This window comes from Oncorhynchus tshawytscha, linkage group LG09, assembly GCF_018296145.1.
Source record: "Oncorhynchus tshawytscha isolate Ot180627B linkage group LG09, Otsh_v2.0, whole genome shotgun sequence".
Classification (NCBI taxonomy): domain Eukaryota; kingdom Metazoa; phylum Chordata; class Actinopteri; order Salmoniformes; family Salmonidae; genus Oncorhynchus; species Oncorhynchus tshawytscha.
In genome coordinates, this window is record NC_056437.1 from 28,979,697 (window position 1) to 28,995,233 (window position 15,537).

General features: G+C 42.5%; 1 protein-coding gene across 6 annotated transcripts in view; it reads left to right on the forward strand.

Moving 5' to 3' along the window:
- The window catches only part of LOC112257728 (unconventional myosin-Ic), a 34,487-nt gene that overhangs the window by 1,278 nt on the left and 17,672 nt on the right, over positions 1–15,537 (forward strand). For 2 of the 6 annotated variants that reach the window (XM_042326746.1, XM_042326747.1), the window contains exon 1: positions 7,259–7,885. The exons of 2 other annotated variants lie outside the window; for them this stretch is intronic. In XM_042326746.1, coding sequence (XP_042182680.1) covers positions 7,868–7,885 — 18 coding nt within the window. In that variant the 5' untranslated portion in view covers positions 7,259–7,867. Of the gene's footprint in view, positions 1–7,253; positions 7,886–15,537 lie in introns of those variants that run through there. 2 more of the 6 variants (XR_002954633.2, XM_042326748.1) reach the window with 2 other exon arrangements.

Here is a 15,537-nt window from a genome sequence, read left to right on the forward strand (position 1 = left end):
TTTTGAGCCCCATATTTTTAGCAAAAATAAATAAATACACTACCTGTCAAAAGTTTTAGAACACCTACTCATTCAAGGGTTTTTCATTATTTGTACTATTTTCTACATTGAAGAATAATAGTGAATACATCAAAACTATGAAATAACACATATGGAACCATGTAGTAACCAAAAAACTGTGAAACAAATCAAAATATTTTATATTTGAGATTGTTCAAATAGCCACCCTTTTGCCTTGATGACAGCTTTGCACACTCTTGGCATTTTCTCAACCAGCTTCATGAGGCAGTCCCCTGGAATGCATTTCAATTAACAGATGTGCCTTCTTAAAAGTTAATTTGTGGAATTTCTATCCTTAATGCGTTTCAGCCAATCAGTTGTGTTGTGACAAGGTAGGGGGGTATACAGAATATAACCCTATAAACGACAGTCCATCATTACTTTAAGACATGAAGGTCAGTCAATACGGAAGGATTTGGAGTTTCTTCAAGGGCAGTCACAAAAACCATCAAGCACTATGATGAAACTGGCTCTCATGAGGACCGCTACAGGAATGGAAGACCCAGAGTTACCTCTGCTGCAGAGGATAAGTTCATTAGAGTTACCAGCCTCAAAAATTGCAGGCCAAATAAATGCTTCACAGAGTTCAACTAACAGACAGATCTCAACATCTACTGTTCAGAGGAGCTTGTGTGAATCAGGCCTTCATGGTTGAATTGCTGCCAAGAAACCACTACTAAAGGACACCAATAATAAGAAGAAACTTGCTTGGGCCAAGAAACATGAGCAATGGTCATTAGACCTGTGGAAATTTGTCTTGGTCTGATGAGTCCAAATTGGAGATTTTTGGTTCCAACCGCCGTGTCTTTGTGAGACGAAGAGTAGGTGAACGGATGATATCGACATGTGTATTTCCCACCGTAAAGCATGGAGGAGGTGTTATGGTGTGGGGGTGATTTTCTGGTGACACTGTCAGTGATTTATTTAGAATTCAAGGCATACTTAACCAGCATGGCTGCCACAGCATTCTGCAGCGATATGCCATCCCATCTGGTTTGGGCTTAGTGGGACTATAATTTGTTTTCAGCAGGACAATGACCCAACACACCTCCAGGCTGTGTAAGGGCTATTTTACCAAGGAGACTGATGGAGTGCTGCATCAGATGACCTGGCCTCCACAATCCCCCAACCTCAACCAAATTGAGATGGTTTGGGATGAGTCGGAGCACACAGTGAAGGAAGAGCAACTAACAAGTGCTCAGTATATGTGGGAACTCCTTTAAGACTGTTGGAAAAACATTCCAGGTGAAGCTGGTTGAGAGAATGCCAAGACTGTGCAAAGCTGTCATCAAGGAAAAGGGTGGGTATTTGAAAAATCTCAAATATTAAATATTTTTTTATTTGTTTAACACTTTTTTGGTTACTACATGAATCTATATGTTTTATTTTGTAGTTTTGATGTCTTCACTGTTATTCTACAATGTAGAAAATACATAGAGTAGGGGTTGGTAATGTTAGCCTCCCAAGTGGCGCAGCGGTCTAAGGCACTGCATCTCAGTACTAGAGGTGTTACTACAGACCCTAGTTCGATTCCAGGCTGTATCACAACTGGCTGTGATTGGGAGTCCAATAGGGTGGTGCACAATTGGCCCAGTGTTATCCGGGTTAGGGAGCGTTTGGCCGGGGTAGGCGGTCATTGTAAATAAGAATTTGTTCTTAACTGACTTACCTAGTTAAATAAAGGTTAAATGAACAATAAAAATAAAGTCTACTAATTAACCTATACAAATAGGCCCTATTATATTTCAAAATGAAATTTGCTTTCCTATACTTGTAACTTGTAGGCCTCATGTGCTGCACCAGAATCACATGTTCTCTTCTGCTTAATCATAGTTTGAACGATGTGCGTAATTCCAGGCCATTTAATACAGTATAATACAATACAGTACAGTAATACAGTTCACACTAAAAAAGATTAGCCTACTGGAGCTAGTTTAATTTATTTACCCAAGAGAGCATATAGCTAGCTACATATATGGGTTTTTATGTCGTGCGTAATGTGCAGTAGCCTACAGTATATCATATATGTATTGGATAATGGCACAATCATTTTGGGTTTTTTGGGCTTGGGATCATTAAATGTCGTTAACGTAGGGCTCATAAAATATATTTAATGTATGGCTCATCAGGCTCAGGTAGCATCAGGTTTCAAATCCAGACATATTCATATGCTTTATAATGCTTTTGAATGACACTTCCGGTTTTGGTGGGAAATACCGGGTTACCCGGGAGAAAAGTGATTTATTTCCGGCATGGGACATTTGTATATACCGTAAATATTCAACCCTAGCGTGGACTGTGCTAGCCTCCTCTGTTAGATCAGCTTGACCTTGGAATGAGCCTCCCTCCTCACTGGAAGATGATATGTTTTCTCTTTCTGTGGTGCATGAGGGAACATCATTATCTGACAAATTTCAGTCAGCTGCGGCATGTCACCAAATATGCAACTGTAATGCCAAGGTCAAACTCCTTTATAAAATTAATCAGTTTCTTATTAGCTTATTAAATATGACCATGCACTCTGTTGTGTGAACTAAAGTTACTAAACTGCAGTGCATTGGGTCACTCAGTTGCTTTTTGTCTCTAGGCCTACAGTTCATCTGTTGTTGTGTGGTTTGTTGCTTGTGTTTGCATGAGCCATGTCCTATTTTTGGGCCTACCACACAGTGTCTCTATTGATGCACAGGTACCTGATCTGAGCTCACTTCCTCCTCTCTTCTCTGCCACTTTCTGTTTTAAAGGCCAACCATGGTGGTTTCCCGGAACCACAACCCCACAATGCACTTTCAACTTCAAGCACAAATGATTTCCTGCGTTTTCATAAATTTCAGCATTTCATGCACTCATTTGAGACAATTTCCACACTGCCACGTAGGGCTGCACGATATGGACAAATAATCGAGGCCTTATTTTTTACTAAATGTTGCAATTGCGATTTTACTTGCAATATAGATCAAAACACTTGGGTGAACTGTTGGTATCATGGAAATATAATGTCTAATTCAATAGTTAGAATATAAATTATAGTGGGCAGTTTGAATACAGGGTTGTTTGACATGACAACGAATGAAAATGCCAGGGAGGAGTTCAAATCAAATCAAATCAAATTTATTTATATAGCCCTTCGTACATCAGCTGATATCTCAAAGTGCTGTACAGAAACCCAGCCTAAAACCCCAAACAGCAAGCAATGCAGGTGTAGAAGCACGGTGGCTAGGAAAAACTCCCTAGAAAGGCCAAAACCTAGGAAGAAACCTAGAGAGGAACCAGGCTATGTGGGGTGGCCAGTCCTCTTCTGGCTGTGCCGGGTGGAGATTATAACAGAACATGGCCAAGATGTTCAAATGTTCATAAATGACCAGCATGGTCGAATAATAATAAGGCAGAACAGTCAGGTGGAAGTTGAAACTGGAGCAGCAGCATGGCCAGGTGGACTGGGGACAGCAAGGAGTCATCATGTCAGGTAGTCCTGGGGCATGGTCCTAGGGCTCAGGTCAGTTGAAACTGGAACAGCAGCATGGCCAGGTGGACTGGGGACAGCAAGGAGTCATCATGTCAGGTAGTCCTGGAGCTCAGGTCCTAGGGCTCAGGTCCTCCGAGAGAGAGAAAGAAAGAGAGAAGGAGAGAATTAGAGAACGCACACTTAGATTCACACAGGACACCGAATAGGACAGGAGAAGTACTCCAGATATAACAAACTGACCCCAGCCCCCGACACATAAACTACTGCAGCATAAATACTGGAGGCTGAGACAGGAGGGGTCAGGAGACACTGTGGCCCCATCCGAGGTCACCCCGGACAGGGCCAAACAGGAAGGATATAACCCCACCCACTTTGCCAAAGCACAGCCCCCACACCACTAGAGGGATATCTTCAACCACCAACTTACCATCCTGAGACAAGGCTGAGTATAGCCCACAAAGATCTCCGCCACGGCACAACCCAAGGGGGGCGCCAACCCAGACAGGATGACCACAACAGTGAATCAACCCACTCAGGTGACGCACCCCCTCCAGGGACGGCATGAGAGAGCCCCAGTAAGCCAGTGACCCAGCCCCTGTAATAGGGTTAGAGGCAGAGAATCCCAGTGGAAAGAGGGGAACCGGCCAGGCAGAGACAGCAAGGGCGGTTCGTTGCTCCAGAGCCTTTCCGAGTTATTGTGACAGGGTAGGAACCAAAGTGTTAGTCAGTCTTTCCCAGGGGACCCTATAATCTTTGGCTATGTTAAATGCTTCTTAATGTAGCCAACATATTCATGCTTCGCCTATTATTCTATGTCAGAAGATACTGTTGCACAAACAACATGCTGATTGAGGCCTACACCATCACTGGTATCAGGCTGTATTAGCTAGCTACGTTTGCTCTGACTCAGTACATATATTAACTAGCTAGCCAGTTAACTAGCGATTAGCAGCTAACACAATTTAGCTAAAACTTACTAAGAAAAGACTGTTTGCAGATGTAAGAAACACAAACTAACAGAGTAATTATGGAACGCTTGTGGATTTATATTAAGAAGCAAAGTGGAAGCAGCATCATTGTCATCAACATTGTTGCATGTGCTGCATTGACCATGTAGACTGAATGGAAGTGTCTCATGGTCAAGCAACAACAAATGCGCTCTTTGAGTGACGGGTCAGGACTAAGTCTGTGTGGAATGCGCCATGGAGAGAGAGTGAGAGTGGAGAGGGATGACTCAAGTTGCGGTTTAAACTACAAAAATGTATGTTACACGTGGCATATCACATTTAACAAACCAAGCATTAAAATACCATTATAGAAAGTAAACTGGTCCATGCACTGTATACCAGTATATAGTAAAATATGGTATACCACCAACCCCTAAAGGATGTAGGCCTTTGTAGAGAGTGAGTGAGGTTTCAGAGGAACAGCTCCAGTGTTTTGTCAGGGAGAGGGGGCCTGAGACTGCTGAGTGTGAGTGAAGGTAAGGAGGGGGAGTAAAGGAGAGGGAGAAAAAGATGGTGGCTGTGGGAATCAAACACAGATGGACAGCAAGCAGGAGAAGGTGTGTGATACTGTAGACTCATAGACTAGACCAGGGATTCCCAACCAGATTCCTTGGTCTATCCACAAGTGGTACTTGAGAACACTCATGAAACCACATGCTTACTGATAAAATGTACATGAGGGGGTACTTCAGGGGTACTCCGGGAAGAGCAAAATTCAGTTGGTGGTACAGTAAGCAAAAAAGGTTGGGAACCAGTAGACTAGACAGAGCGACATACAAAGGTTGCTGTTTACACAACCTCACAATGACAGGGGCTCCAGAGTGGCGCAGCGGTCTAAGGCACTGCATCTCAGTGTTAGAGGCGTCACTATTGGCCCTGGTTCGATTCCTGTATCACAACTGGCCGTGATTGGGAGTCCCATAGGGCGGCACACAATTGGCCCTGAGTTGTCCGGGTTAGGGTTTGGCCGGGGTAGGCCATCATTGTAAAATAAGAATTTATTCTTCACTGACTTGCCTAGTTAAATAAATGTAAAAAGACCAACTTTCTGTTAATACACCTATTACTTTTTTTCTGGACAAAGCCCTTCTCTCACAGAACACTGTTTAAGCATCAGTGCTTTATAACACTAACAGACTGGGTGAAATGGAGTATAGCTGGCAGCATAAACGGGGATAGAAAGGGAGAGAGGAAAAAAAGAGAAGTCTGGCAAGAGTTGTCTTGTAGATAACGATGAGTTTATTGCTCTGTTCCAGGGATTATACCTGATACTCATTAGCCTTCCTCTTTTACGCTGTCACCACACATGCATTTTGTGTGTGTGTACCTGTGTGTATGTGTGTGTTTTTGTTACTGATGTGGTACTGATCTGGTCTTCCTATGCATATTTGATGTATAAACTGTGTGTGTGTGTGTACATGTGTGAGGGTGAATACATACCTGCGTGTGCGTACATACCTGCATGTGTTACGCATGGATGTATGTGCACATGTGCACATGCTTTTGTGTGTGTGGGAATGACATCCAGTGTGATAATCCCCCCTGGCCTCGCTCAGACTTCCTTGCCCCAAATATCATTATCATTCCTCCATGCCTCATCACGCCAGTGATGGAAAACTCACCAGTTAAAACACAATGAGGGGAAAGAGCATAACAAACTATCGGCATAGGCCTAAAGCCTATCGATGCTGTTGCATGTAGCTTTTGTCAGAATGTCTCGTCGTTGGAGATTTAGACTAGGCTACAGTATCATGCACAATTTTGCTGTTTTTGAGTTGGTAATGCAATTAACTGTAATTTCATAAATTAGAGTCAGTCTATGCTACTATGCGAAGGACTGAAAATGGTAGGGAAGTTATTTAGGCTCTATTTGGTAATTTAAGAAGTGTTGGGGTGCCAAGTATTTTATAGCATTTGTAAAAACACATCCAAAGATGTTGTTTATTGCTATTGAGTGAAAAGGGGGTGGAGAGCATAGCATGCACTGTGGGTCTTTTAGGATAGGTCTGGGTGGAGAGATATTGGATCTCACTGTTCTGCACACTGCCCTTATGTGACTCTGTTCAGAGTGGGAGAGAGAGAGGCTCCGTCTGGAAAACATTATTCAAATTCCACAAGGCTGGATTTCTGATGATGTTGGCAAAGAGAGAGAGGGGACTATGGGGGAGGAGGGGTTTAAATGATAGTAACTGGAAATCAGAACAGAGGTGGAGGCGGACAATGGGGAGTGCCGTCCTCAAACTGAGACCAGTGACCTTGGCCTTACCAACCCTGTCAGTAGGGTGAGAGTAAGTGCAGTGCACAAATAAGTGCACTGCTGCACAAACTCCGTGTGTACTGTACATGAGGGGTTAGGGGATATAGTTATCACTAACACACAGTCACAAAACGTGTGAACAAATGTGTGAACATATAGCCTGTAGCCTACAAAAACATATGGCATAGAAGGGGCAGCAGAGTAATGATATAAGAGAAATGTCTGTGCTGGTGTTATTGTAAGAGAGTGATGCATCTTGTGTTGAATGGACTGTTTTTTTTCATGGACGGGAAGAGAGCCAAAGGAGAGGGTTGGGTATGAAATGAATCTCGTTGGTGTGACAGTTCTATTGCTGTCATCTCCTACAAATCTGTCTCAGCTTGTGGGAGAAGGGAAGACGGGAGGGAGGGAATGAGGGAAGGAAGGAGGGAGGGAGGGAAATAATGCCCTCAGGCCTCAGTCATGTGATTTTTTAAACTTTTTTATATAGTTTCAGAGCGATTACATGTTTTGTTAATGTCCATGGGCTGTTTGGATATTTTTCCAAACCTTTTGAAATCTTCCTTTTCTTTGCCCTCTATTCTTTGGTCTGGCTCAGACAGCATACTTTCCCTCGTATGTTTTCTCTCTCTTTCTTTTTTGGAAGTTGCTCCGGTCCAAATGTGTGACGCGTAAGTGGAGTTACAGCCCGTGTTTCAGATCGGTGGTTTAAGAACTTGCGGACTAGTGGAGAAGAGGATGTTTTCTTGATCTGTCAATGGGACTACCGGGCTGAAGGTGTAAACAAGTTGAACTGCTGGTATTTAGGCTTGATCCTGCGAGAGAGAGAGGGAGGGAGAGTGGGGTGTATGTGTGTGTTTGGAAGAGAGAACCAGACTTACAGAAACAGAGACAGTATACTGTACTGTGTGCGAGAGAGAGAGAAGAAGGAGAGAGTAACTGTAATCTGAATCTATTGCACATGGACAGAGAGACTAACTAGAACACATAGGAAGTCTTCCTGACGAGGAGGGAGGACCAGTGACTCCAGAGGCACCAAGGACCAGAGAGCGAGATCACCAAACACTAAGCTAGGACAGGATGAGGTACCGAGGCAGGGTAAGATCCTTTTCCTTTCTCTACATGCTGCTCATAACATGTCATAGATGTCGGTTTGTGTGTGTGTGTGTTGCAGAACACACAGAGCAGATGTGTACGGAACATATGGAACATTCCTCTGAAGGTAATGTAAGCTCATGTTGGGTTGCCCTCACAGCGACCACAAAGAGGAAAGGGAGACACGTTCAGTCATTCATCAATCACAAATAATGTGCTCAGCATGAGTCATGGTGTACAGTACAAGTCAATTGTTTGGGCACACCTACTCATTCAAGGGTTTTTCTTTATTTGTACTATTTTCTACATTGTAAAATAATAGTGAAGACATCAAAACTATGAAATAACACATGAAATCACATAGTAACCCAGAAACAAATCAAAATATATTTTATATTTGAGAATCTTCAAAGTAGCCACCATTTGCCTTGATGACAGCTTTGCACACTCTTGGCATTCTCTCAACTAGCCTCACCAGGAATGTTTTTCCAACAGTATTGAAGGAGTTTCCACATATGCTGAGCACTTGTTGGCTGCTTTTCCTCCTCTCAATTGGGTTGAGGTCGGGTGATTGTGGAGGCCAGGTCATCTGATGCAGCACCATCACCCTCTTTCTTGGTCAAATAGCCCTTTCTCAGCCGGGAGGTGTGTTGGGTCATTGTCCTGTTGAAAAATAAATGATAGTCCCACTAAGTGCATGGCGTATTGCTGCAGAATGCTGTGTTAGCCATGCTGGTTAAAACCTCTCTGGGATATGTGGAACGCTAGCGTCCCACCTGGCCAAAAGCCAGTGAAAATGCAGAGCGCCAAATTCAAATAAATTACTATAAAAGTCGAACTTTCATGAAATCACACATGTAAGATACCAAATTAAAGCTACACGTGTTGTGAATCCCACAAACATGTCCGATTTCAAAAGGCTTTTCGGCGAAAGCAAACAATGCTATTATCTGAGGCTAGCACCTCCGTATACAAAGAGAGAAAGCATATTTCAACCCTGCAGGGGCGACACAAAACGCAGAAATAAAAATATAAATCATGCCTTACCTTTGACGAGCTTCTTTTGTTGGCACTCCAATATGTCCCATAAACATCACAAATGGTCATTTTGTTCGATTAATTCCGTCCATATATATCCAAAATGTAAATTTATTTGGCCTGTTTGATCCAGAAAAACACCGGTTCCAACTTATGCAATATGACTACAAAATATCTCAAAAGTTACCTGTAAACTTTGCCAAAACATATCAAACTACTTTTGTAATACAACTTTAGATATTTTTTAAAGTCAATAATCAATGAAATTGAATACGGGATTATCTGTGTTCAATACAGGAAGAAAACAAACTGACGCTAGCTTTCTGGTCACGCACCTCTCTCAAACAGTACACATGAAGTGACCCTCGTTTTGAACAGGGCTACTTCTTCATTACACAAAGGAAAATCCTCAACCAATTTCTAAGGACAGGTGACATCAAGTGGAAGTGGTAGGAACTGCAAGCAAGTCCGTTAGAAATCTGGATTCCCAATGAAAACCCATTGAAAAGAGAGTGACCTCAAAAAAAATTAATCTGAATGGTTTGTCCTCGGGGTTTCGCCTGCTACATAAGTTCTGTTATACTCACAGACATGATTCAAACAGTTTTAGAAACTTTGGAGTGTTTTCTTTCCACATCTACTAATAATATGCATATCTTATCTTCTGGGGATGAGTAGCAGGCAGTTGAATTTGGGCATGCTTTACATCCAAAATTCCAAATGCTGCCCCCTATCCTAGTTTTAAGTGTGCCTTGAATTCTAAATAATTCACTGACAGTGTCACCAGGTAAGCACCGTCACATCTCCTCTTCTATGCTTCACGGTGGGAACCACACATGCGGAGATCATCCGTTCACCTACTCTTCATCTCACAAAGACATGGCGGTTGGAACAAAAATTCTCAAATTTGGACTCATCAGACCAAATGACAGAGCTTTACCGGTCTAATGTACATTGCCCAGTTTCTTGGCCCAAGCAAGTCTCTTCTTCTTATTGGTGTCCTTTAGTAGTGGTTTCTTTGCAGCAATTCAACCATGAAGGCCTGATTCATGCAGTCTCCTCTGAACAGTTGATGTTGAGATGTCTGTTACTTGAATTCTATGAAGCATTTATTTGGGCTGCAATTTCTGAGTTGCAGTTAACTCTAATGAACTTATCCTCTGCAGCACAGGTATCTCTGGGTTTTCCTTTCCTGTGGCGGTCCTCATGAGAGCCAGTTTCATCATAGTGCTGGATGGTTTTTGCAACTGCACTTGAAGAAACTTTCAAAGTTCTTGAAATGTTCCGTATTGACTGACCTTCATGTCTTAAAGTAATGATGGACTGTCCTTTTTCTCTGCTTATTTGACCTGTTCTTGCCCTAATATGGACTTGGTCTTTTACCAAATAGGGCTATCTTCTGTATACCAACCCTACCATGTCACAACACAAGTGATTGGCTCAAATGCATTTAGAACTAAAGAAATTCCACACATTAACTTTTAACTTCTTTGGGATAGGGGGCATTATTTTCACCTCCGCATGAAAAGCGTGCCCAAAGTAAACTGCCTGTTTCTGAGGCCCAGAAGCTAGGATATGCAAATAATTAGATTTAGATAGAAAATCCTCTAAAGTTTCTAAAACGTTTAAAATTATGTCTGAGTATAACAGAACTGATATGGCAGGCGAAACCCAGAGACCAAACCATCCCAAAAACATCATCCCAAAAACACTGTTTTTAATGGCTTGAATTTTAATTATAAGCCCAAGTCCTCCCAAATTGCAGTTCCTAGGGCTTCCACTAGATGTCAACAGTCTTTAGAAAGAGTTTCAGGCTGGTTTTTAGCAAAATTACCTTTAAATTGTTTTTCTAGGTGGCTCCCATTTTGGCTTTAGTGATTCCAAGTGCGTGAAGGAAAGTGCGTTCTTTGTTGTTTATCTCCGGTAATTACAATTATGATTTTCTGTCTTAAATTTGAATTAAGTTTATTTGTGTATTAGGATACCTAAGGATTGATTATAAATGTTGTTTGAATTGTTTGGAAAAGTTTATTAGTAACATTTGGGATTCATTTTGTATGCATTTTGATGGAGGGAAACTGAGTGGATTATTGACTGATGCGCGCAAGCTAAACTGAGTTTTTATGGATATAAAAAAGGACATTATCGAACAAAAGGACAATTTCTGATGTTTATGCAACATTTTGGAGTGCCAACAGAAGAAGATCTTCAAAGGTAAGGCATGAATTATATCGTTATTTCTGAGTTTTGTGTCACGCCTGGCGGGTTGAAATATTATTGTCATGTGTTTGTTTGATGGGGTGCTGTCCTCAGATAATCGCATGGTATGCTTTCGCCATAAAGCATTTTTGAAATCTGACACATTGGCTGGATTAACAAGAAGTTAAGCTTTATTTTGACATATTGCATGTGTATTTTCAAGAATGTTAAATATTTACAATTCTGTAGTTTGAATTTGGCGCCCTGCACTTTCACTGGATGTTGGTCAGGTGGGACGGTAGGGTCCCATCTAGCCTGGAGAGGTTTATTTTTTAATGTATTTTTTATTTCACCTTTATTTAACCAGGTAGGCTAGTTGAGAATAAGTTCTCATTTGCAACTGCGACCTGGCCAAGATAAAGCAAAGCAGTGTGACACATACAACAACAGAGTTACACATGGAGTACACAATAAACAAGCCAATAACACAATAAACAAGTCAATGACACAGTAGAAAAAAGAGTGTGTGCAAAAGGCATATGAGGAGGTGGGCAATAAATAGGCCATAGGAGCGAATAATTACAATTTAGCAGATTAACACTGGAGTGATAAATGAGCAGATGATGATGTGCAAGTAGAGATACTGGTGTGCAAAAGAGCAGAAAAGTAAATAAAATAAGAACAGTATGGGGATGAGGTAGGTAGATTAGGTGGGTTATTTACAGATGGACTATGTACAGCTGCAGTGATCGGTTAGCTGCTCAGATAGTTGGTGAGGGAAATAAAAGTCTCCAACTTCAGCGATTGTTGCAATTCGTTCCAGTCACTGGCAGCAGAGAACTGGAAGGAAAGGCGGCCAAATGAGGTGTTGGCTTTGCGGATGATCAGTGAGATATACCTGCTGGAACGTGTGCTACGGGTGGGTGTTGTTATCGTGACCAGTGAACTAAGATAAGGCGGAGCTTTACCTAGCATAGACTTATAGATGACCTGTGAGCCAGTGGGTCTGGCGACTAATGTGTAGCGAGGGCCAGCCGACTAGAGCATACAGGTCGCAGTGGTGGGTGGTATAAGGTGATTTGGTAACAATACGGATGGCACTGTGATAGACTGCATCCAGTTTGCTAAGTAGGGTATTGGAAGCTATTTTGTAGATGATGTCGAGGGTGGTGATGCTAGTTGGGCTGGCGGGTGAGGGCAGCGAACGGTTGAAAAGCATGCATTTGGTTTTACTAGCGTTTAAGCGCAGTTGGAGGCCATAGAAGGAGTGTTGTATGGCATTGAAGCTCATTTGGAGGTTTGTTAGCACAGTGTCCAAGGAAGGGCCAGAAGTATACAGAATGGTGTCGTCTGCGTAGAGGGAGATCAGGACATCGCCCGCAGCAAGAGCAACATCATTGATATATACAGAGAAGAGAGTCGGCCCGAGAATTTAACCCTGTGGTACCCCCATAGAGACTGCCAGAGGTCCGGTCAACATGCCCTCCGATTTGACACACTGAACTCTGTTTGCAAAGTAGTGGGTGAACCAGGCGAGGCAGTCATTAGAAAAACCAAGGCTATTGAGTCTGCCGATAAGAATACAGTGATTGACAGAGTCGAAAGCCTTGGCCAGGTCGATGAAGACGGCTGCACAGTACTGTCTTTTATTGATGGCGGTTATGATATTGTTTATTACCTTGAGCGTGGCTGAGGTGCACCCGTGACCGGCTCGGAAACCGGATTGCACAGCGGAGAATGTACGGTGGGATTCGAAATGGTCGGTGATCTGTTTATTAACTTGGCTTTCGAAGACTTTAGATAGGCAGGGCAGGATGGAATAGGTCTATAACAGTTTGTGTCTAGGGTGTCACCCCCTTTGAAGAGGGGGATGACCGCGGCAGCTTTCCAATCATTAGGGATCTCGGACGATATGAAATAGAGTTTGAACAGGCTGGTAATAGGGGTTGCAACAATGGCTGCGGACAGTTTTAGAAAGAGAGGGTCCAGATTGTCTAGCCCAGCTGACTTGTACTGGTTCAGGATTTGCAGCTATTTCAGAACATCTGCTGGGGGGGGTTGGCCGGGGTTGGACTAGCCTTTGCTTTCCTGACTTCCCTGAACAGTTGCATATCGCGGGGACTATTCGACGCTATGCAGTCCGCCACAGGATGTTTTTGTGCTGGTCAATGGCAGTCAGGTCTGGAGGGAACCAAGGGCTATGTCTGTTCTTAGTTCTGCGTTTTTTGAACGGCATGCTTATCTAAGATGGTGAGGAAATTCCTTTTAAAGAATGACCAGGCATCCTCGACTGACGGAATGAGGTCAATATCCTTCCAGGATACCCGGGCCAGGTCGTTTAGAAAGGCCTGCTCAGAGAAGTGTTTTAGGGAGCTTTTGACAGTGATGAGGGGTGGTCGTTTGACCACAGACCCATAGCAGATAGATGCAATGAGGCAGTGATCGCTGAGATCCTGATTGAAAACAGAGGAGGTGTATTTGGAGGGCAAGTTGGTCAGGATAATGTCTATGAGGGTGCCCATGTTTACGGATTTAGGGTTGCACATGTTGGGTTCCTTGATGATTTGTGTGAGATTGAGGGCATCTAGCTTAGATTGTAGGACTGCCGGGGTGTTAAGCATATCCCAGTTTAGGTCACTTAACAGAACGAAATCTGAATCTATATACCTCATAATGATGAAGCAAAAACTGTTTTTTAGAACATTTTAGAAAATAGCTGAAATATCACATTTACATAAGTATTCAGACCCTTTACTCAGTACTTTGTTGAAGCACCTTTGGCAGTGATTACAGCATTAAGTCTTCTTGGGTATGTCGCTACAAACTTGGCACACCTTGACATCACCAAATTAACAGAGAATACATTACATAGGATGAAGAAACAATTTTCCGAACCACAACTCCTCCATACTACTTGACAAACATAGAAAACTGATACTATATACTTGTTGTTGGGGTGGAATTCCTGTGGGGCGTGGGGTGTGGGGTGTCCGTTGGTGGCTTCTGATTTATTTTTTGGATTCCTCATGTCTAACTTATAGTCACAATCAGATGTTATAGTACATACTATATTTACTGAATATTATATGAATCCTAAAAATTTAAATTACCAATTTGGGTGCAATCAATTAGATTAATTTCTTAGAGATCAAATTATATTTCAACAAAATACTGTTGCAGGAATACTAATCTTATTTCTTTTTAATAACAACAAAAACAGTTTCAGAACAATCTGAGATGGAGGGTGTCGAAATCCTATTTCTTGTGCTTTTTGAGGTGGAACAACCCTTAAGGCATTAAAGAATCAATGTGCATTATTTTAAAATGACAATTGAGCAGGTAAAGAGGTATGCTTAGAATATAATCTATGCAGAAAAAGATATGTAATGTTGACATGGAATTGGGCATAATGATTATGGCTCTACATTGCAGGAAAAATCTGTTTCAGGTCTTTGAAAAATGCTAAATTCTTAGAATTTTCCACCTCTGGACCACCTCCGTTCATCCTCACGTACTTCCCTCTAAAAGAATGGGTGCATGACGCCCCTGACCTAGAATCTTGTGCTTTTCTAATGAGTACGTACTGCACATATCTTTTCACTGAGGGCCACAGGACAACAGCAACTATGCCTACACTACTTGAGAGTCCACTCACAACCCTTTAAAGAGGCAGAAAAAGGGTGTGAGCTAAAGCATTAGAGTTGAGAGAAACACACAAAAGACACATTCAATGGAGTTCCTTGAAGACCTGACCCTAAACCTGACCCTAAAATACTTCAGTTATATCCTTCGGAAAATCTGACTGATTCGCTAATCGCTATGTATTCATGTGTGTGTGTGAGAAAGAATTCCTCTGTTTTACTGGCTGCAGGAAGGCCACCTGCAGATGTGAGTAGGAGAACAATACACTGAGTTAGAGGGGTTAGAGCACAGAGTGGAAGTGTCTCCTGGCCTTCCTCTGCTCAAAGTTCTTGGCTACACTCCACTGTTGTCCTTGTGTTGTTTCAACGATTTTCCACCATTTAAGCGTTCAGAGAGAACGACCAGTTAATTACCTTAACGAGCCCCTAACAACACCCCTGACAGGGCTGTGTTCCCAAAGCACCTGGCCCCATTGTACCTCTCCCTTTGTGTGTGTGTGTGTGTGTGTGTGTGTGTGTGTGTGTGCGTCCGTGCGTGCTTGCATGTGTGTATGTTTGTGGGTGGGTGGGGGTCCGTGCATGTGTGAATGTGTGTGTTAGGAGGGACTGGCTTAGTCTGTTCAAAAGATACAGAGAGTGATCAAACAAACTAGAGGCTATTGGTTGTAGTAGCACTGTGCTGGAATATAGGATGTAGCCTAGCCTTGAAATTCTGGTCTGTACTGCTGGATTATAGTACAGTCATAGCTGGATAATCCACAGTAGGTATATTTTTAT